This window comes from Gekko japonicus, unplaced genomic scaffold (assembly GCF_001447785.1).
Source record: "Gekko japonicus isolate JY-2015 unplaced genomic scaffold, Gekko_japonicus_V1.1 scaffold800, whole genome shotgun sequence".
Classification (NCBI taxonomy): Eukaryota; Metazoa; Chordata; class Lepidosauria; order Squamata; family Gekkonidae; genus Gekko; species Gekko japonicus.
The window spans coordinates 461,603-484,798 of NW_015164693.1; the positions used below are offsets into that span (position 1 = coordinate 461,603).

The window sequence follows — 23,196 nt, forward strand, 5'->3', positions numbered from 1 at the left end:
AGAAGTCTGTCCATAGAACATGAAGACTTCTTTGGCACCTTCTTCTCCAGCAGAAGGCTTACAATGAATAAGTCTGGGATGATTGTCTGAAAGGTCTTCCATTGGTCTCTTCTGTATGACTGGGTGTTCAAACAGCAGTTCAATCTACTCTTGCTGCCTCAGTAACTTAAGCCATAGACTTAGCAGTTATACAGAACCTCACATTTTTCAAGTTCACTTAAATCTCAAACTCAAAATTCTGAAAGCTTCCAATCATGCCTATACAAACAATTGATCCACAACCATTCCAGAACTTCAATAAACCCTCAGATAACAAAATAAGCTCCTCAGGTCCCTTGGGTCAGGAAAGGAAGTAGAGAAACTGCTGGCCATAAAACTGAAATTTCTGAAGAGTGGGGGGGGGCAGCATTTTTTTAAAAGGTAACAAAGAAGCATCAATTATTTGGAGAGTGGCTTTACATCAGGATGTCAGAGTAATGTTTCTTAGTTAAGAAAACGGCTAAAAAAGCTTGAATTTTAAAATGGAAAGCTATGGCTGACTGCACCTATTTCCTTCAGATGCACTCAGCACACAACAGCCAGGGGCAGAGATGTTGATGAAGGAATGTAAACCAGTGGTGGAGATGAAGTGAGGTGAATGTGTTGGTGGAATTATTAAATTAAGCAGTTAGAGACTGGAAGAGCTAAATGCAGCCAAATTGGGGGGGGGAGTGGGTCAAGAGGAGATCGGTTAAGAGGAGAATATTTTAAGGGAACCACAGACAGGTTACAAAACAAGAAGGTGGAGTCTCTGCAATGTGATCTCAAGACAGAAGCTCTACAGCAGAGAGGTTGGTCAGTAAATTTCCTAGAGAAGATGAGACTACGCTTTCAGTGTCAACAGGTAAGGAGACAATCCGAAAAGAGGTTATCAGGGAGAGAACGCAGGACAGAGAGGTTGTCATAGCAGGACAGAGAGGCTGTCACAGCTTGGATGCTGAAGTCTTCAAGAAGCAACGTGGGAATATTTCAGACAGACCAAATAAACAATACAAAGACTGAGAAGGAACCTATGAGAAAAGCAGCAGTCAGAAAAGGTTTGGAGCTAGCAGGGGTTTGGTCAATGCCAATGTCCTTACCATAGTAATCTGCATGGGATGTGTGGATGGGGAAAGGCCCTGAAAGAGTGGGGACGCAATGTTCCCTCTAAGCTGTAGAGTCCTGTGAGCAAAAATTCTACTTTGTGAGCTACCGGCATTAAAGTTGTGAGCAGGTGATTTGGCTACTGCATAAATTAGTGTGTTCTGGAGCCATCCTTCCTGAGCTGAGACAAAAATGTGTGAGCCGGAGACTAAAAAACTGTGAGCTAGCTTACACTAACTCAGCTTAGAGGGAACACTGGTGGGGAGCCAACAAAAGAGTTTAGGGAAACTGACTGCATTCACCTTTACTACTGGTTGTTTGCTTTGAATGTATCTAGAGATGTGAAGGCCCGGAAAAAAAACCGGAAAAATTCGGGGAAAAAATGTTTTTTCCCCCATTTTTTTCCTGAAGCCTTTTTTGTTTTTTTCCCAAAAATTGGAAAAACAAAAAAGAAAAGAAAAAAATTGATTATGGAACGTTTTATTTTAACATGATGAATAAAATATTTTAAGACAAACTGTTCAAATATTTTCCACATCATTTCTAAAATATATATATATGGTATCAGATTGATCTAATTTCTGTGCACTGAGGACAAGCAAGTCCTAGGTTACAAACTGAACTCACCAATGCAAGAACAAGATGCATTTCTTCCTTTAGGAGGTGCTATTGTCACGAGAAAAGAAAAAAGTTTCAGTTTTGTTTTTGCATGTGGGCGGGTATTCTGTTTGTAATAACTGTTTGGATACACTATATTTTTAATATGCTAGTTGTGATAATTTCATGCCAAGTAAAAATGTCCATAGTCATATTTTATGTTCCTAAAGTAACAGAATGACTTTCAATCTAGAAAAGACAAAAGAAGTGCTAATGTAGCATTTTTTTCAATTTTTCCAAAAATTTCCGTTTTCCCCCGAAAAAAACTGGGGGGGAAACCGGGTTTTTTTCCGAGCTTCAAAATTTCCGGAAATTTTACATCTCTAAATGTATCTATCTTGGTAGAAGGGTAGCATAGTAAACAAACAAAATGCTTTATAGGTGAGGCTAGTCCATGAGGGAAATTCAGGAAACTACTAGTTGGGAGAAAGGATGGGTGGAAACCATGGAGAACAACAGGGAGCTTCCTTTACAACATGCAAGCCACCTTAAGGACTGCCTGCTTCCACTGTACAGAACTGAGCAAGGGGCTGGCCTACCTGGCAGCTCAGAAGCAACAACAGCTACTGGTATTTCTCCATCTCCTAGTAACAACTGTTCTCTCTTCTTTACATACCACTGTTTTAAACAGCACTTGAAAATCACATATCCTGCTTAGTATTTATTGGTGTCTAGTGTGCCTTAAATAGTCAGCAAGGTTATGTGAGCTATACTAGCACAACCCCTACAATTTACATGTTACCTGGGCACCAGTGGCAACTCACAACTGGTCTATGATGGTCAGGTTGCCATCCAGCTCAGGCTATGCCAATAGCCTTTGAGGAAGAAGGGCATGCACAACCCAATATATGCTACTCTTGGAAAGCCCCACACAAAACAGACACTTGCAATGACACAAAGGACTAGAAACACTTCAGGGGGAAATTCTGTGTGTACTTTCGAAATTGCACAGTACAGCAGGAGCTTGGTCTGTGCCTAGTTGTTTACACCAGCCATCTACATATTAGTTCAGGTGGACTGCTTATAAAAGCAATGTTAGCAATGCCAGGAGTTGTTCAGCAAGTTAGAGAGGAAACAAGCAAAGAAGAAGGGAGATAGATCCTGGATGCAGATTAGCAGATACTGAAATTCATATGCCCGTGCCAGAGGGAGAGGAGGAACAACATATGTAACAAAACTTTTCAGTGATTTAAGAACAAGTATAGCAAGAAGCCATAACACTATCAGGCATGGCCAATTTTACTTTTACAGGGTTGGCATGTCTTAAAGGACAGCTCTCCCACTGATTTGCAGTCACAGTAAATGGTATCTATCAACAACATTTTAACAGGATAGCATGCATTGTCAGATAAAGGCAACTTCTTCTGGTGGGTGCAATACTAGAAAGCTTTTGCCATAATTTTGTGGATAGTAATCTATATGTGGAGCTGCGGTGGCTCAAGTGGTTAAGACGCTGAACTGCAGGCTGTGGAAGGTCGGTAGTTCACCAGTTTGAGACCCGAGTGTGCCGCATGATGGACTGAGCTCCCGTCTCTAGTTCCAGCTCCTGCCAACCTAGCAGTTCGAAAGCAAGAAATTGCAAGTAGATAAATAGGGACCACTTCGGTGGGAAGGTAACAGCGTTCCGTGCGCCTTGGGGTTTAGTCATGCCGGCCACATGACCACGGAAACGTCTTTGGACAGCGCTGGCTCTTCGGCTTTGAAACGGAGATGAGCACCGCAACCCTAGAGTCGGATTCAACTGGCTTTCGAGCAAGGGAACCTTTACCTTTTTAATCTATATGTAATGCTTAAGTGCTTCAAATCTATTAATTCAATATTCGTTGCAACAGCCACACAAGGTATGTCGATTTCCCATATTATAAATAGGAAGCAGGAGATGAGCAAGAGCCAAAGACCTCCCAGTGAGTTCAGGCCTATGCTGCAAATTTATTTATTTGTTTGTTCAATTTATACCCCGCCCTCCCAAAGCAGGCTCAGGATGGCTTACATAAAAGATAAAAACACATAACAATTGTAACAACTTAAACCAATGCCTCTAATTCATAACTTTCTTAATTGCTACCATAAACAGTTTTGATGTGGATATGAATTCAATATATGATATTTTAATATGTAATTTTAAAATGTAACTATATTAACTTCTTATTGTGTGATCTGAGATTTTTGATCTGTGTGTGTACATGTATTGTTGTTTACTCAATCTCTGTAGAGTAGATAGGTTGGAAAATCACACTTTATGGACTATTTAACTGAGAATAAAAGAAAGAAACCTGGATTTGAATTCCTGGAAGAATACAACAGTTCAAGATAGCATTCCGTGTTCACTGGCGTATATCCAGCCAGCCATCTGAGGACTTTGTGGAGCAGGACTCTCCCACTTCCCCCACCTGCTGCAGGCCACCAGTCCGCTGAAATTTTGTTCCTGGAGGTCAGTGGACTATCAGGAACAACACGGGGTGCAAAAATGAGGTTTGCAGGGAAATTGGTGGAACTTGCTGCCCTGCTCTTCTGCAAACAACGGTCCACTGGAGAAACTGCATGGTTGGATATATGCCATTGTCCTTTCTTGAGGAACATGTGACCAGAGTTCGACAATTTATCTTTAAATTTCTATCCCACAACATTCTTCCCCCAAAAAAGGTTCAGGGGCAGTTATACACAACAGATCAGCTATGTCAGTGTTTTTTTCTTAAATCAGATTGTGGTTTGCTGCTCTAGCCACATGCACCAAAGCACTGGACTAAACACAGCCAAAAACTTGAACCCTCACCCTCTCCACAGAGCTCGGATAATGCAATTCAAGAGCATCAAGTTAGGACACATCTTTCAATGGAAATTTTCTTTTAAGCCAAATGTGACCTAAGGACTAAATGCTGAAATACACTAACAGAATTGGCAGAACAAAAATCACTGCTTGCAGTAACCAATGGATACTTCCTGGCCCTGTCAGAGGAGGTGTGATCTCATTGGTCTTATTATGACATTGCCACTGATATAATCTTGGGCATCATTAACATACCTGTGGGGAGAAAGCATCCCATCAAAATCACTCCATTTTCACTGCAGTAAAGCTTGAGAGTTTAGATCACCACCACTTTGTTGATCAAGATGCACTGGCTCAGAAGAAATAAGGTTTTGGACCAGGGCTGCAGTTATGTTGTCATCTCAGTACATGAGACTCACACCCTAACTTTTTAGAAGTGGCCTCATGGGCTGGTTGTGAAGACAGACACTGGTCAAACATGGCACATGCTACAATGGACAGCTCTTTAACATAGTGACACAAGACCCAAAAACTATATCAAGTTACATACCACCATCTAGCCAACATCACGAGGCTGATGGAAATATCTGTCATATTAACTGTTTCAAAAGAACCACCATTAGCAGGTAAGGCGTTATTATTGATTAAGTTCCTGTTCTAGGAAAAGACAAGTTTTTAATAAGCTACTGTTAAACTTGGTATTCGTGTTTAATCATTTACATCAAGTTAATAAACTCCCATTTTCCTTTTTAAGCCACTCACTGTCTCACAGCCATTTGGACTAAAATTCAACCCTCATATCATACATGAACTAGTACACAAAATAAGTATGGAGATCTGAACACCGCAGAGCAAATGGCTGGGACTTTTCACCATGCAACTCTGTCAAGTGAAGAAAGCAGAGAGGTCCTCAAACAGCAGCTTCATGTGTGTTTATGACTCTGTGCTTTTCAGACTGAAAGGCTTCAGCATTGGCCAGCAGTGATGAAAGGTGGAAAATTTTCTGCAGTATTTCCCAATGCCCTATTCTTCTATGGAAAATTTTCCACCCCATGCATATAAATATAGTCTGTTTATCTGTGTTTGTCAGAGCTGTTGTGCAGCAAATAAATCATGTTAAATTGTCTAAATATGGGATATGAACATGGACAAACCCCAGTGCTTGTAAATAGTCCAAGCTTGTACACAGTGTAGCTGACTTCTTGTGCTAATATTATTTAAATTGTTAACATTATTTAAATCATTTAAATTGGAAAGTTTTGAAGAAAATTTTCCAATTAAGATTTTTCCAGAAAATCCATATCACTGCTGACTAGGGACCATCTTCTAACATGACTATCCAGAACCTCCCTCAAAGTAGGCTAGTGTCTACGAAAACACATCCTACAGCCCACTCCAACACTAAACACTAAAAGAAAAAAAAACCTGTGTTTTGTGCTGCATTCTACAACTGATTGCAAGGCACCCTTCTTCCACTTAATCAGGAGTAAGCAAATATTTGTGGGTTTTTTCATTTCCCCACTCATCAATATTTAGGATACTTCCTATCCAAATTGGTGCGATCATGACTCAGTGGCACAGCACCTGTTTTACATGTAGAAGATCCAAGGTTCAATCTTGGGCAACCCCGGTTGCAAAGATTAAGTAGTAAGGTGATGTGAAAGACCTCTCTGTTTGAGACCCTGGAGAACTGCTGCCAGCCAGAACAGACAATACTGAACTTGGTAGATAAATGGTCTGACTCAGCTGAAGGCTTTACCTGCTTGAGTAAGCAGTTTTGTTCAGTGGTGTATGTGTGAAGGGATTCAACAGAAATCCACATTTTGCAATAAAAATACATGTTGTGTAATTTCCAAATTGCCAATGTGGCCTGACAAATCAGGAAGAATGCTTAAGCAATGTGTCTTTTTTTTTTTTACATTGATTCAAGAAAAGTATACTTTCCTAGGGAATACAACATCTTAATTGTAGATTGTTATTTGGCAATATCTAACAATTAATATGCATGCTTCTTTAAGAAATGTGTGCAGATAGGAAATTCATTATAAATCAGTCTTCTCTCTCGACAGTTTAAGTCATCTGGCTTCAGAGCCATTCCATCTTGACAGGGAAGTCACAAGAGTTAGGCCTCAGTCTGCTTTCACTGTGTGGAAAGTCTGAAGCACTTTCTATATTTTTCCAAGCTAGGACTCACTCCTTAGTAGCCCTACAGAACGTGCTCTCAGCTTAATTGTTCACGTCTTCCAATCCATGTACCTCTTAAGGGAGTCAATGTTCAAAGCTCCTTAAAAGAGGCAATTGGGTACAAAGTAAAGGTCTAAAAACCTTGAGCCAAGAGAAAAGGCAAGATATAAATATTTAATAATAAATACATAAATGCACTCAATTATAAGACCCAGCATGGTATAGTGGCTAATGTCAGATTAGGAATTGAGAGACCCAGGTTACCCAATGCGTAACCATGGGCGAGTCACACACTCTCAACTTAACCTACCTCACATAGTGGTTCTGAGGATAAAATGGAAGAGGGGAGAATGCTGGAAGCCACTTCAGGTTCCCATATCGGAGAAAAGCGGAGTATAAATGAAATCTATATATCTAACAGGGACATGTCCGTCCCCATCCACAGATACCAATGCTGAACAGATTTTTCTGCAGGTTTGGTTTGCAAAAAAATCTAAGAAGTAAGAAAAGGGGGAAATGGGGTTGAATTTCAACCCAAATTACAAGTTCATTTGGCAGTGGCCGGCAGCAGGCACCAAGAGAGGCTCTGGGCCCAGCCGCCATGGCAGAGCACTGCAGGAGAAGATCCAGGCTTGGCCTTAGCAGTGAAGGATGTCAAGAGCTGCTCCGAGATCAGAGTGGCTCCCAGGAACCATTGCTGCTGGGCTTAAGGTGGCTGGTGGGGCCTGGAGCCATACCAGGCTCAGCAATTGGGGGGGGGGGCAAGATGGGATTCTCCCTCCTCACAAATCTCTTAGCCCCCCCCACTGAGCCGGCATGGAGGGAATAAGATGGGGGGGTGGAGTCTTTGCTGCCCCACCCCCACCAAGCAAGAATGAATGATCTGGGTGGGGGGAGATGGATGTCCTCACCATTCCCTGCTAAGCCAGCAAGCCTGCCCGCCCACTGAGCCATAAGGAGGGAATCAGGAGATGGGGAGGAGTCCTTACTGCCCCCCACCAAGCTAGCAAGCCCCCTCACCTAACCAGCAATCACGGGAATCATGCAGGGAGGGTATGGGTATGCCAAGTCCTTGCTGCCCCCCAACCACCCAGCTAGCAACCAGAAAGTCATGTGGGGAGGTGGGGCACAGCAGTCCTTGCCGCTGCTCCCCACACACACACACACACACACCAAGCAATGAGGGAGCCAGATGGCGGCAGCAACAGTGGGGGTGGGGTGCGAGATGAGCTGGCAACACCAACAATGAGGGGAAGGATCCCCCCCCACAAGTATCCTGGGTCCCTACCTGTAAGTAATATAATCATCAATATCAGCAATATAGTTGAAAACCCCAAGCAAGAAGAAATGAGTTGAGGTACCTCTTCATCATCCAAAGAAGTATTTGCACTAAATAGCAGGAATCAACCAGTTTTCAGCAAGTGAATGCCAATTATGATCACCTGAAGTGAGCCTCAAGTCTAGGTGCCCCCTTCTCCCTCTTACCTACTCTGATTCCCTCTCAGCACCTGCTACAAACCAAAAACCACACCATGACTGTCATCCCCAGTCCTGGTTTGAAGGTAAATCACAGCTTGCCTGATTTGGATGTTAACAGTAAAACTATGGTTTGCTAAGAACTAGCAAGGGAGAAGAGTTACAAGGCGCTTTCATGCAATTCCAAACCATAGTTGGCACTGTAAGGGAACTGAGCCAAAGGCCGTGCACTCCAGCTCAGTGTAGCATCAAGATTCTACAGGTCACTCACAAACAACATTTGGACTTAATTAGGCTTAACAATTATCTTAGTCCTTTAGAGATATGAAGATGTTAGCCAGTTCTGAAGATCACTAACTTACTTCAACTTACTTTTAAGCATTGTATATGAGGAAGTGTGCATGCACACGAAAGCTCACACCTTAAATAAAACTTTGTTGGTCTTGAGGTACCACTGGACTCAAACTTTGTTTTACTTTAATCAGGTAATTTTCCATTATTTTAAATTTTAGTGAACGTTTTCTAAGCATTAGATTAAGGAGGAGCTTGGATTTATACCCCGCCCTTCACTACCCAAAGAAGTCTCAGAGCGGCTTACAAACTCCTTTCCCTTCCCCTCCCCACAACAGACACACACTGTGAGGTAGGTGGGGCTGAGAGAGCTCTGACAGAAACTGCTCTTTTTCAAGGACAGCTCTTATCAGAACTATGGATTGCCCAAGGTCATCCAGCAGGTACAAGTGGAGGAGTGGGGAATCAAACCCGGTTCTCCCAGATTAGAGTCTGCGCATTTAATCACTACACCAAACTGGCTAGATTGAAGAACTCAGATTAATTTCCAAAAAGTTGTTTCATTCTGCATACTGGACTGTAGGTTCCTAGTATGAAAAACAGCATACTGCCTCAAATGGATATGAGAAGATTACATATCCAAGGAAGAAGATGAGTGTACATTTTAAGTTCAATTGGGGGGGGCAGGTTCATATATTGTTATTATGTTGTACTTTTTATATTTCTAGAAGAGTCAGGAGCATTTGGTTCCTCTAGAAGCAAAGCTTTTTGCCAAAGTTACTTTGCTAAACTGCTGAGCAATGCCAAGACCTGCAGCTCCAGGACTCCAGGTGCACAGAGAAATATGAAACCCTCCCCAAACCATACCTAATTATATCACATGGACAGATCACTATACTGTTCTGTAACAAGCAATGCATTAATCCTAAGAGAAGCAGTTCTTCCCGTTCCAGTCTTGTCGGTGCTTATTCTTCCCTTAGCTTGCCCTCACACAAGGCAAGTTTGGACACTATTTCTTTAAACACACAGCAAACAAAGACAGAAACGACTGCTGAATTGGGAGAGGTGGAGGAATTACCTTGTAAATTAAGGTACAGAAAGACTAGAAACCAAAGACTTAAGTTCCTGTTCTTAGCTATTGTATAGACTCAAACCATCACATCACTAAACCTTGGGGTTTCCAGTTTCCATTTAAGTAGTATACTAGGGTTTTTTTTTTAATAAACAGGTAATCCAAAATGAGCCTCACTAGCAAAGAACTATAAACTAACCAATCTGATGACTGAACTTTATTTGATATAATGCATACATTTTTCAACTTTACATCTGGTTCAACACCATGGATGCAGTAGCTAAATCTGCCAAAAATATCTAAGGTCTCTTTACTGCTGCCCAGCACGTACCCATGAACAAACAAGGAATTTAAAAGGTCACTTTCTTGCTCATCACAACTACCTGATTCTAGATGACGACTCATACTATTACATCATATGAGTGAAAGCCGGTTACTATGTTAGTGAGATGCAGTATTTCTGCACTGCTGTTCTACCAGTAACAATTTATAAAATTGGGCTGATTAGTCTAATTCTTAGGCCAACAAGTTTTTGGTCTACGTAAACTTCATGTTATATCTGCCACTATTTCCAATGCAGATTTTAACGGGAGAAAGAGAAAAGTTTTTTACCTTTCTGTCCTAACCAATGGTATCTATTCTACCTTTTCTCATTTTCATAGCGACAAACTCCCCCCCAACAAGCAATATAACCCCAACAAGCATACACTTGGAGACTCCCTCTAAAGCAGAACAAACAAAACCCTGCCCCCACCTATTAATGCTTCCTTACTTATACAGAAGCAACCATAATTTTCTCTTTCCCACCCTCATATTTTACTAGATCAGGCCCAAGTGCAAGACAGCACACACATCAATCCTGAACACAGAACTTCAACGCATCATGAAGTCAATGCCCAATTACCTCAACACAGAATCCCAGCACCATGTCTGCAACACATAAATGCTGGAAAATGGAGAAGGACAGCGACTGGAAAGGTTTCAGACCATAACATCTGCCATAATGTTAAGAACAGTGTTTTCATTTAACTTTTTAGGAAATCCATCGCTACATGATGCTTTGATAGCCAGTAGCAAAAAAATAACTTTAAAGAAGTAGTGGGTTTATTTTGCTCATCAAGAGTCTTCTAGCGATAACAAAGGTCAGGCCCAAGTCACCACCAGATACTGGGGAGAAACTTTATGGGGTCCTTCAGAAACTGCATTCTGTAAGGAATTCAGTACCTATTTTCATGAAAACGATTTTTATAGTTTAGCAACTATTTACAAACTGGCTTTGTTAAATGCATCTTAAAGATTGTCTGATATTTGTTTTAAACAGGAAAACTTGCAGCCCCACCTCAGTCCTATCAGATAATGCACCTGCAAGGAAAATATATTGAGGAATTTCACATTTAAGCAGGTTTGAAGCCGTTTTTGATCCGTCGTGGAGTAAACCAGTATAGGGCTGCCATTTCACACATGGTTTTCCCCTACCGGTAAACAGCTGGATCTGAAGCGGTTTGCCATTTCAGACCACACTGCTTTTCCCCACTTTTTCCTGCTGTTTTTCGCCCATGTGGGCGATCTCCTGCTTTTTTTTAAAGTTCGCTTTAGAGCGCTATAGCACAACACTCCAGGCATTCCAATGGGGTTGCTATAATGCTGTTTTGTTGTTGTGTTATAGTGCTATAGCACTATATAACACTCTAAAGCTAACGTAAAAGCCAGAGATCACCCGCGTGGGCGGAAAATGGCGGGGAAAAGCGTTTCGGATCCGGGAGAAGAAACTGAAGACTACTTGGAAGTGGTTTACAGGTAAAACGGTTCAGCCCCAGCTCCTGAATGGGACAGAAGCATTTGTGTGTGAAAGTACAAATATATTCCAGTAGGGAACCGGTTCTAAAACGGTTCTGTCTGAAATGTCAGACCAGAAACCATTTGGGAACCGTTCCTGAACCAGAATATATCACCTGTCTGAAATTCCTCATTGTCTCAGAATAGATGCAAGATTTCCTAACCATAGCTAGGAATCCCTCCACCTCCACAAATATTCCCCTCTTCCTCATATTTTCCATGCCAGCCATAGTGTGTACAGCATAGTATTTGCAGTAGTGTTAAGACTAACCATGGCTCAAGACGAAGATTAAAGCAGACTCTGGTGAAAGATAATCGTGTACGGTATGAACAACACTGCAGATGTGACGCTGCACCAACGGATCCAAAAGAGAACCAAGGTTAGAAGATCAAGAATGTTAACCCTGCATTAGTCATTGACTATCTGAACAAACATGCTTTGCCAAGCATCCAGAAATACAGCATTGCTAAGATTACTATCCATTAGTAAAAATAATATGAGTTTTAGGAGTGAAAAGGGGCATCCTCACAGCCAACAAATCTCTAAATCCCTCATTTTAGACAAGATGCCTCTTCACCTTGAGGATGGTGCGCTAAAGCTCCAGCTTTTCCTCTAAAGTCAGTCTAATTCAAAAAGGAGTACCCTTAAACATTTCAGAGGGCTTTCCTCCTTTTATCCACTACATATAAAAGCCAGGGAGAGCTCTCCCTACATGGCACAATTTGTGAATGAACTGTTTCACTATAACACTGAACATTATACATAAAAAGGGGGAAAGATGAACTGCCAGTGGAAAAGGCTGATTAGTTCAAAAAATTGGCAAGAGATTCTGATCAGAAATGGTTCACAAAGTAACAATGCCACTGACTCTTTAGGATATAACTCCGTTAAAAGCCTTGGCATATCATTAGTAAAACAACAACTGTATGTAAAAAGCCAAAAAGAGATGCTCAGCCGTTCCCAGGTAAGTTCAGCACCTCCAAGCTAATGACTGAGACTTCCTTACCTTTAAAAACAGAAGGCTTTAATTCAGGGTGAGAAATATGGCACCTGCAGACTTATGTGAATATTAAGAAGCCAGACAGTCAGAAAAATAAAAACCAACCCAGGGATGCCTGATTCTCATAGCTGCTGAGACATATCTGTGATATTTGTATTTTTGTTTGTTGAACAGAATAAAATAAGTTGTTAAGTGATAGGAGAAAATGTGCTAAAAAGGCAAAGTACTGTAGGATTTTAAGCATGTCAAGATCTGCATTCCACATATTCATCAATATGATATGCTAGATACATAAAGGTAAGCACATTACACATTTAAGGCAGGTCATCATCTGGAGACTGACCTCTACATAGTACTTACCACTTGTGCCAGGCTGGAAAGCAGGCTAAGTTTTAAAAGGTAATATCCTCATTACCAACTGTAGACCAAATAATACTAAATAGTTACTCCAGAGTCAAAGTAAATTCCTTTACAATATTACTGACAGCTTATTTCATTTATTGGATATTTATCTAGCTGTTCCCCAAACTATCTTAGCTTACCCATTTTATCCTCAACACCATCTGTGAAGTATGTTAGCCTAAGCAAGCATGGTCACCTACAGTGTAACGGGAGTAAGCCCCATTGAAGCAGGATTCTGAGTAGATAGGCTTAGAATTGCTCCCCTAGTGAGCTTCACTGCAGAGCAGGGTTGCTAGGCCACCGCTGGGGGGACAACCCACGCCAGGGCCCCTCTCCCAGAATGAATCAGCTGAACACTAGGGGACTTACCTGCAGCAAAAGGATGCCCAGGCCACCATCACTGGAAACATGGCAGTGTCACTTCTGGCACGCACCAGAAGTGATATCATCAAGTTGAGAGTGACACAGGTATACTCTGGTATTTGGGCAAATATTCTATGGTAAAAATTATTTCTACCATAGCGCTTTTGCCCAAATATTAGAGCATCACCATGATAATGTCACACTTCTGGTGTGCACCAAAGTGACGTTGCTGTCACCAGCCTAGGCCTCTCTTTGCTCCCAGTAATTTCCCCACCCCCTACTGGTTGCCAGGGGGTACCCAGCAACCCTACTGCAGAGGTAGAGTTTGAACACTGAATCTCACTGGTCAGACTACCCACCATTACACTGGTTCTTTAATAACTGTCCTTTTTAAAATCAGGATATAATACCAGGCATCCAAAAATTAAATTCCAGCACACAGAAATTTTAGATTACTTTCCTGACCTAGATATTTATCTCCATTAGCAATAAAAACCTAACCTAGAAACATACATACAAGTGTACACTAAAGGCATACTAAACCCCTTATTTTTCCAGCGTAGACCATACTTCCACATCTTGATGTATTAATCCAAGGAACAACCTCAGACACAGAAGCACCTGGCTCAGCTTTCAGGGCATTAGGGAGCTCTTGTCCTTAACATGCCTCCCAACCAGTCATCAATGGGAGCTAATATATGGGGAACCAGGGGGGGAGGCTTCTTTGAGGAACAGAACGGAAGGTCAAAAAGCAGGCTATATTTCTCACAGGGCAAGCTCCAACCTCATATACACAGAGGGCTGGCTCAAACAAAAGTTTGATCTGACACTATGTGAACAAGTCTTGTGCACGCTCCCCTCCCCCTTGATCGGTAGTAGAAAGTGCCATCAAGTTGGTGCTGCCTTATGGCATCTACATAGGATTTTCAAGGCAAGAGGCAAACAGACGTGGTTTCCCATTGCCTGCCCCTGTGTAGCAGCTTGGTACTTCCTTGGTGATTCTCCGTCCAAGTACTAAGCAGGTCAGTCCCCATTCCGTTTCCAAGATCTGATGAGATCAGGTTCGCCTGGCCTATCCACATCAGGCCCCCTCAGTCCACACTATACACTGCCACTACTAGCTGTCTTCCCTTCAAACCATGGCTTGCAATCCAGGTATGGAACGGAAATACAAAACATACTTTGCCTATTTAATACTGTAGTTTGCCTCTGTGTACACGCTGAACAATAAGTAACCCATTGATTCTGAACATGCAATGGGAAGAACAAGGAGAAGAGGGAGGTCATACTCACCTAGTACCAAACCATGGTTTGGCATTTCCATCAGAACCAGAATGTTACTTCAGCTTGAGAACCTGTTCTCTACAGAACAGATAATTTGCATAAGGCTGGGGATGGGGAATACTACAGCCATCAGAAGTGAAAACCCAATATCAAAGTAAGGATTTAAAAAAAAAACACTAATGTTTTAGGACACAGTTTATGATTCTGAGGTATCACAGCTGATTAGCAGCACAGAAACAAATACCTAGCACCAATTTAGTTCAAAACCTGTGTTTTTAACACCTTTCACTTACTATTTCAGTTAAGTTAAGCCTCAGCTTCTCTTAGTTAACGTATCAGGGTGACTTGAAATAAAAAAAATTTCACATGAACACAACTATGTGGATTTCTGCCAAAAGATGAATGTTTAAGCAAGACTCAAAATGGTTAAATGAAAATCCAATAGCCTGCTTCAGAAGATCAACTTGCCCTCTTCCACACAGTAAAAAAATCAAGCAAAAAAGGTTTTATACAAGAATTGCAATATTCACAAATCAACATTACAAAACCTTCCCCGTTTTCTCTAGAAGCCTCAGAGTCTATGCTAACCACTCAGAATTGATCAGGAGCTCTCTAGATTGCCACTCTATGCTTCAAGACAGAAAATCTGTTCACTTTACTCACTTTGATGTTTCCAGGTCAGAAGTGCCATATTATGCAGAAAGAGTCTGTAACTATCCTAACATCAGGCACACAGAGCCATTCATAGCCATAGGAATGTAATATTATGAAGACAACCATTCCGTAACAAAATTTTATTTTAATCCTTACAGGTTATGTTTTCTGAGTTCTCTTGGCTGCTTTAAATACATTGTAACCTTTTACCTGAGATACTGACCAACACATAACAGAAATAGTGAAGTTTTGCAGTGACATCTACACACGTGAGACTGCTCTCGCTTTGTTAAAAGTTGGATTTTTTCAAGCTACAGAGGTGAAACAGAGAGATTTCTGGATCAGATGTAGCAAGGGACATGGAACCATGCAATATAAATAAGGAATTAATATATTTTATTTTTACTCTTTCATGCCTATACACTCCCCCCAACACATACTTGTGACACTGTTCCAAAAAGACCAACATTCAAACCAAAATTTGGACTGCTGAGAAATGTTTTCAAGTCATCCCCATGTTTCAAACAAATTGTGCTCACCTTTTGCCTTAAAAACCCTATGGGGTAGCAATAAACCGGCTGCAACATGATGGCACTTTCTACCACCAAGGCATCAAGAAACTCACTGCTAACTCCAGACAGAACCAACAGGAGCTTAAAGGATGGTGCTTGAAGTACATATCCCATTCCCTTCCCACCCTCACTCAAACAGGCCAACTCACATTTTGATAAATACTTTGCTTGCACAACAGTCATTTTTATTTATGCACTGTAACTCATTATCTTCCCTCTTAATTCCAAATGTTAATGCATTACCCTCTATATGTGCATCCCCAAACCTCTAATCATGAACCAGACATAAGTGCTGAAGAGGAACTTGAATGTATCTGATGTACTGTAGTAAGAATAAGTGATACATACAGTTTATTCCTTGCCGACACCAAAGGCCTCTTCACGTGTTTCAGTTTTTTAACATTATAAATGTTTTCTGTGTGCTTTTAAGAATCTAAAGTGTGACTGTAAACTCTGCACCCATGTACAGTTGCAGGAGCCCCCTGGGTCCAGTACATGCTCAGTGGCAAACCTTGCTCTGCTGATCCATAATGTGTGAAACAACTCAAAAGTGCAATCTCCCAGCTAATACTCATGTTGTTAAGACGTTCAGTGAGATTTTAAAATCCTGCTCCAGTGTATTTTAAAGTCCTGCTTAAGTTCAAGGTTAGTACTCAACATATAAAATTGGAAATTCAAAAGATTATATGGGTGGCATAAGAGTAAAAATAGCTGAGGGAGCTAAAGCCATCACTAAGTAAAGAACACAAGGGAGTCAAACTTTTTTTAAAAAGTGTTAATGTTTAAATTCTACAAGTCACAGCATAAGACCTCATCACCGGTCCAACATCAAACCTAAAAACTGTAAGAGTCCAGCAGGGGAATAAGGATATCACAGATGACCATCACTTATCTGCTTGGGTAAGCCCACAGCACAGAAAGAACCAATAAACAATTTATTACATGTAGGTTCCTTATTTAAAAAGTAAAAAAAATCCAAAGCCATTTCTCCCAAATGTATCAGAATACACTTAAGATGCTAGTTAATATGTTTATATTTCCACCATACAAATACCAACTATTCTTAACCTCTCTATTCCTGAGACCAAATTGGTACAGCGAACCAAACTCCTTTAATAAAAATGAAAATTCAAGTCTTCCCCCTTGTCAAGAACACCATAAAAGGATGTGGTCAGGCCATACAGTTTGAAGGAGGCACAAATGTTGGAATTCACTATTTGATTCTGCAACTTGTTAGTGTTTAAGACAACTTCTGAAAAGGATGAAGTCCTGAACCACACAGATGAATCCTTCAGGGAAAGTCACATAATGGAAAAAAACAAGCAACAAATTTGTTAATTCAGCCCCACAGAATCTATTTCAGGCTGCATAAGGATCAACAAGCAAAAGGGAGAAAAATACATAAAGGTACAAACAAAATGCCATCGCCTTCCTCTTTGTTTCAGACATAATACAATGAGGGCAGCCTGTCTGTAGATCTGCTTCTGCTGAGCCTCCTCAAGGTCACAGCCAATTTCAGCTGTGGAATTTAAAAAAAAAAAAAAAAAAGCAAAAAAGTGGCAGTGATGCTCTAGGTTATGGCTGATAGAAAAAGCAGAGTGTAAAAGTTTATGAGCTCATCAGGATTGTTGTACCATTACATCAGAGGCAATTATAAATGGCCAAGAGCAGGAGATGGGGAGCCAATCAGATCACAGATAGGATGTCAACCTAAGACCAACTGTCTCCTGGCTTTGACAGAAGGATTTTACCTCCATAATTCAAATCCCAAACCAAAGCAATCTGCACTTACTACTCCAATCACTGAGCTGTTTACCAGCACTTCCCAGCAGAAGCTGAAGGCATCAGGGCTGGCAGAAAAAGGCCAGCTTAGAAAATGGCTACAGCTTGCCTGGGCAAGGGGAAAGATGTCAGAAAGGGTCACTTGCCCTCCCCTTACCCCCTGAAAGCACCATGGGGACCGGGCTGTGACCCACCAGGAAAGAAGTCAAGCTGTGAAAGGGGGGGAGAAAAGAGTGGGGCAAACCAGAGCTTGGAACAGCAGCAATCTTGCCTAAGCACACCCTCTTTTTTCCCTCACCCAGCCCAGCAACATTGGAGCTATTTTTGCCACCCCAAGCAGAGTGGCAAGCCTTGTCCCCTCACCCCACCCCAGGACCCCCTTTGAGGATCACAGTGAAGAAAGGACACAGGAACGAGAAGGGAAGGAGAAGGGAGCCTCTCCGAAAAACCTCACACAAAAGGCTGGGAAGGGAGGAAGAGACGGCAGAGAGGCAGCCATTTTAGAGAAAGACAAGAGAGGAACGAGAAAGGGAGAGACAATGGCAGCTCCCCAGTAATGTGGGCCTGGAGAAAGGCAGACCGGGCAGAAAAACCCTGCCACGCCGGGGGGAGACCTTCACTCTCCACCCCTCTCGACGGCCGCCCACCTGCCCCATGTGCGCCGCTCCCCCCCAGTCCCTTTATTTAATTTTTTTTAAAAACTTATTCTTACCTGCTGGCTTCTGGCGAGCGGTTGTCCCCCTCCAGCCCCGCTGCTGCCTGGGCTCATGGGCGCGTGGTGGCTCCTTTGTTGGCCTCCTCCTCCGGCGGCGGCTGCCACCCAGCCCTGCCCGGTGGTGGCGCCGGTGTACTGCGAGGCAATGTCCGCGGCCGTTGCCGCCGGGGCCTTGCTTGCAGCTCCCCCGCTACCGTCTTGGGGCCCACTCCCGTAGTCGGCCCCAGGGTAGGCTTGGTAACCCCGGGCCGAGCTCGGGGAGGTGAGAAGCTGGTTGAGCGTGGGGGTCGAGGTGGGCTGCGGGGTAGCCCCTCCGCCTGGTCCTCCTCCTCCGCCGCCGCCGCCTCCTCCACCGCCGCCACCGGCCGTCGAAGGCCCCATGGCCCCAAAACGCTGCTGCTGCTGGAAAGCCGTCGCCGGAGGTTTGGGCCCGGCCTGAGCGGGGCTCTGCCCGTTCCCCCGAGGCGAGGCGAGGGCGTAGGCTTGAGGGGGAGGCGGGTAGGCGCCCGCGCTGCGCCCGGCCGCCGGGTAGTAAGAGTTGTACTGGTGGTTGGCGAAGCCGTGGTCCGTCGCCGCCGGGCCAGTCGCGGGGCTGCCGTGCGAGTTCTGAGGAGGGGCCCCCGTGGGCCCCGGGTACGGCTGCTCCAGGCTCCCACTCTGCAGCGCTGCCATGCCAGGGCTTTGTTGTCCGCCATGTTGGTGGAAGGCAACGGCCGCCGCAGCCTGGGCGCCCCGGCCATACGCCTGCCCGAAGCCGTACGCCGGCGGGGCCAAAGCAGCCGGGTGAGGAGCAGGGATGGGCGGCTGCTGAAGCGGCGGCGGTGGCGGCGGCTGCTGCTGCTGAGGCGTCCCCACCCCGTCGCTGCTGTTGCTCCCACCGCCGGGCGGCTCCGGCAGGTTATTGTTCAGTGAAGAGGTGCCGCCGCCAGGCCTGGGACCGGGGTTCCCGTTGGAGCTCTTCAGGTCGGCCTCGGCCCCCGCGCCCCCGCCATTACTCTCGGCCCCGTCCTGCAGCTCCTTGCCCGGGGGACTATCGCTTTCCGACGACGGCTGGTGCTGCTTCTCCGCCGCCGCCGCCTCGCCCCCAGTCTCCTCCGACGAACAATCCCGCGGCGGCTCGGCTTTCTTGAGGTCCGACGGAGCCGGGGCGCCCAGGCTAGTGGCGGCCGTGGCGGGGGCCACCTGAGCGGCCATGATCCCCCCTCCCCACCCGGCCAGCCCCCCTCCTCCTCCTCCTCCTCCTCCTTCCGCCGCCTCGCCCGATCTACTCCCTGCCTGGCCGGCCGGCCGGCACAAGGCCTCACCGCTCTCCTCCTCCTCCTCCTCCTCCTCTGGGCGTCCTCTCCCCGGCTCAGGCGGCGGCCTCCTGGTTGCAACGGCGTCTCATTCCTCCCGCGGCCACCAGGCCGAAGAAGCGGGCGGGCGGGCGGACAGAGGGGCGCGGAAAGAGAGCTGGGACGGCCGCGCGCGGGGCCTGGCCCCACTCTTTTGCCTGCCTCCCTCGCTCAGTTACAGCCGGCGGAGAAGGGGGGGGAGAGGAGGAGGAGGAGGAGGAGGAAAGGGAGAGGGGGGCAGGACGGGGCTCTCCCGGTGTGGGAGAGGAAGGGAAGAGAGAGAGAGAAGGGGGAGGGGGCACGGCGGGCGACAGAACGGCGGACGGAGCCCCCCTCCCCCGTTCCGTCCTCCGAGCCGGAGAGGCGAGACTTGAGCGAGGGGAGCCGGCGGCGGCGGCGGCGGCAGTTTGTGACTCTGGTCCGCCGAGTCCTGCTCACTCCGACACGAGGCTCAGCACTGCCATTTTACCCAGCGCCGCGGCAAGCTTCCAAACCCGGACTGGAATATGGACCCGGATCGGGAGCCCTTCTCCTGCTCCCTCCCTCCCTGAAGGAGGAGCTGCCAGGCCCCTTTGGACGCTTTCAAAACTGAAGCGACTAGCTAAGAGAGAGGAGAGGACGCTCGCAAAACCCGACACGGAGCCCGCCCAGATAGACGGCGGGGAACGCTGGGCTCTTTCAGCCTCTCTGGGAAAGCCACAAAAGGAAGCCTCTTGTGCTGATGAACGGGGGGAGGCGCAGCCTGGGTGCCGCTGAGAAAGACCCGCTCGCGCCACAAGACTGGCGTCCCAAGCTTGTCCTCTTGGCTCAAGGCACAGGAGTTTTGGTTCCCAGGAAGGGCCAAAACTCCCGCATAACATTAAGCATCTCTGATCAAACAGGAATTCACTGGCACCTTGGAAGACTTAACATAATTTATTCCCGCACAAGTTTTTGTGAGTTAGAGCTCACTTCTTCAGATGAACTTAATGTGCTATTGGATGCCCGTTTTATTTTGTCTCTACAGTTTAAAGCAGTTCCTCACCACCTGGAAATATCATCCATGATGAAAGGGCACTTAACAGAGCAATCCTGTATAGAATTACCGGATAGTCCAGGCTAGCCCAATCTCATAACATAAGAACATAAGAGATGCCAACGTTGGATCAGGCCAAAGGCCCATCCAGTCCAACACTGTGTCACACAGTATCCAGAAATACCAGGTGTCACCAGGAGGTTCACCAGTGGGGCCAGGACATTAGAAGCCCTCCCACTGTTGAAACCCCCCCCCCCAAGCACCAAGAAGACAGAGCATAACTTGCCCCAGAGTCCCTATCTATACCTTGTGGCTAATAGCCACTGATGGACCTCTGCTCCATATGCTTATCTAATTCCCTTTTGAAGCCGTCCATGCTTGTAGCCGCCACCACTTCATGTGGCAGTGAATTCCATGTGTTAATCACTCTTTGGGTGTTAATCACTCTCGTAAACTAAGCAGGGTTAGCTCTGATCAGTATTTGGAAGGGAGACCACCAAGGAATACCAGGGTTGCAACATGGAGGTAGGCAATTGCAAACTTCAAGAAGAGAAGAGATTGGATTTATACCCCGCCCTTCACTTCCCAAGGGAGTCTCAGAGCGGCTTACAAACTCCTTTCCCTTCCCCTCCCCACAACAGACACCTTGTGAAGTAGGTGGGGCTGAGAGAGCTCTTGACAGAAACACTGGTGGTTGGCGAAGCCGTGGTCCGTCGCCGCCGGGCCAGTCGCGGGGCTGCCGTGCGAGTTCTGAGGAGGGGCCCCCGTGGGCCCCGGGTACGGCTGCTCCAGGCTCCCACTCTGCAGCGCTGCCATGCCAGGGCTTTGTTGTCCGCCATGTTGGTGGAAGGCAACGGCCGCCGCAGCCTGGGCGCCCCGGCCATACGCCTGCCCGAAGCCGTACGCCGGCGGTGCCAAAGCAGCCGGGTGAGGAGCAGGGATGGGCGGCTCTGAACATCTGTTCCCTAGAAAACCCCATGTGGTCACCACTGCTGTTCATTCTCTGGTTATAAGTTTGAACCTTGCCTGCTATTCTAATGTGTTTGATAAAGTGTGCATGGACATGAAAGCTCATACCTTGAATACACTTCTGTTGGTCTTAAAGGTGCCACTGGACTCTAAATTTGTTCTCCCTACAACAGACAACCTGTGAGGTAGGTGGGGCTGAAAGAGTTCTGAGAGAACTGTGACTGAGAGAACTGTGACTGACTACAAAGCTGGCTTCATGTAGAGGAGTGAGGAATCAAACCCAGTTCTCCAGAGTAAAGTCTGCCCCTCTTAACCACTACAACAAACTGGCTTTCAAGATACAAGAACATACAAATGGACCAGGGCAGGATTAAGACAGACCCCAAGCTATGTTAAGTGTATGTAGCAAAGCTTTACCAAAAAATGAGTACACATTTTAATTCTTTTTCTTTTTTGTATTTAGAGGCCCCTCCTAATCTGAGGACCTAAACTGTAGTTTACTTACTTGTGCATAAATCCAGTTTTGGAGGCACCCTGCTGGTTTTGATCAGTGATCCATCTAGTCCAGCACCCTGTTTAACATAGTGGTCACACTGTTGCCGAGGGCCAACCAACAGGGCATAGAGGCCAACCCCGCCATGTTGCCTCCTAGCACTGCTATTCAGAGACTTCCTGCCTTTGCACATGGAGGAGAATTGTTTTCAATGGGCTTAAGGTGGAGGAGTATCTCTGCATAGGATTGCATTGATAAACTTCCAGGAAAGAAGCATACAGGAGAGCACATGAAGACCTCAGATTATTAACACCAAAACGCCATTTTATAGCCACTGAATGTAGACCACTTGGATTTTTTAAACTGAATACAGCAATTATATTCAAATAATTCTTAAAGTAAGGACCATCCCTACAATTCTAATTATAGGCTCCAGTCACACGGGCCGGATAACGCGGGGGGAGACGGGGCTTTTTGCACCGCCGCAATTAGAGCCGCCATAACGCGATCCCACGCGTCGGTGGCACACTACGGTTCCTTCCTTCCGCGCCTGCGCATCAACGAGGAGCCGGAGGGAAAAGCCGCGGGAGGTGCGATCACACCGAGGGACTCCGGAGGCAGCCCATGGCAAACTGGTTGCTAGTACCTCCGAGCAGGTAGTTTTTAATCTCACATTTTCGGTGGTTTGCCACAGGTGCACTCCACTTCCCAGATGTTGTGGTATGATCGTGCCCGGATAATCTGCCACGCACTCGTAGCTCTCCCAGGGCAAATCCTCTGTGTGAATGGGGCCATAGTTTAAGTGGTACAAATTTCACTACAGAACAGAGCAGAATTACAGCACATGGATGATCACACTTACCTAACTATTCCACTAGTCATTCTGTGATAAAGAGTCAAATGAGACAATCCAAGAAGTAAACCAACTCCTCTTGTGGAAACTTCAGGGCTGCAGTGGATTGCGGTGTACAGCTCTTTCTATTACAGATGGGCACAAGAATCCCCTGCAGTGGCCCAGATGCAGTCCTCAGATGAGCATTTAATATCATTTTAATGGTGGAATTGATCAACCACGTATCAGGTACATTAGGAGCCCTCTCACATACCCGTGTTCTGAGGTCCACGATCACCTTCCCTCTTAAAGCTCCCCCCCTTTTAGGATCTAGTGCCAGGTTTAAGTGTCTACCACCAGTGACATTTTCCATTG

General features: G+C 45.3%; 1 protein-coding gene across 1 annotated transcript in view; it reads right to left on the minus strand.

The window, feature by feature from the left end:
- Nucleotides 1–19,372, minus strand: part of ARID1A (AT-rich interaction domain 1A) — a 125,508-nt gene extending 106,136 nt beyond the window's left edge. The window contains exon 1 of the mRNA XM_015409445.1: nucleotides 18,176–19,372. Coding sequence (XP_015264931.1) covers nucleotides 18,176–19,372 — 1,197 coding nt within the window. The remainder of the gene's footprint in view (nucleotides 1–18,175) is intronic.
- Between the last annotated feature and the right edge of the window lie 3,824 nt (nucleotides 19,373–23,196).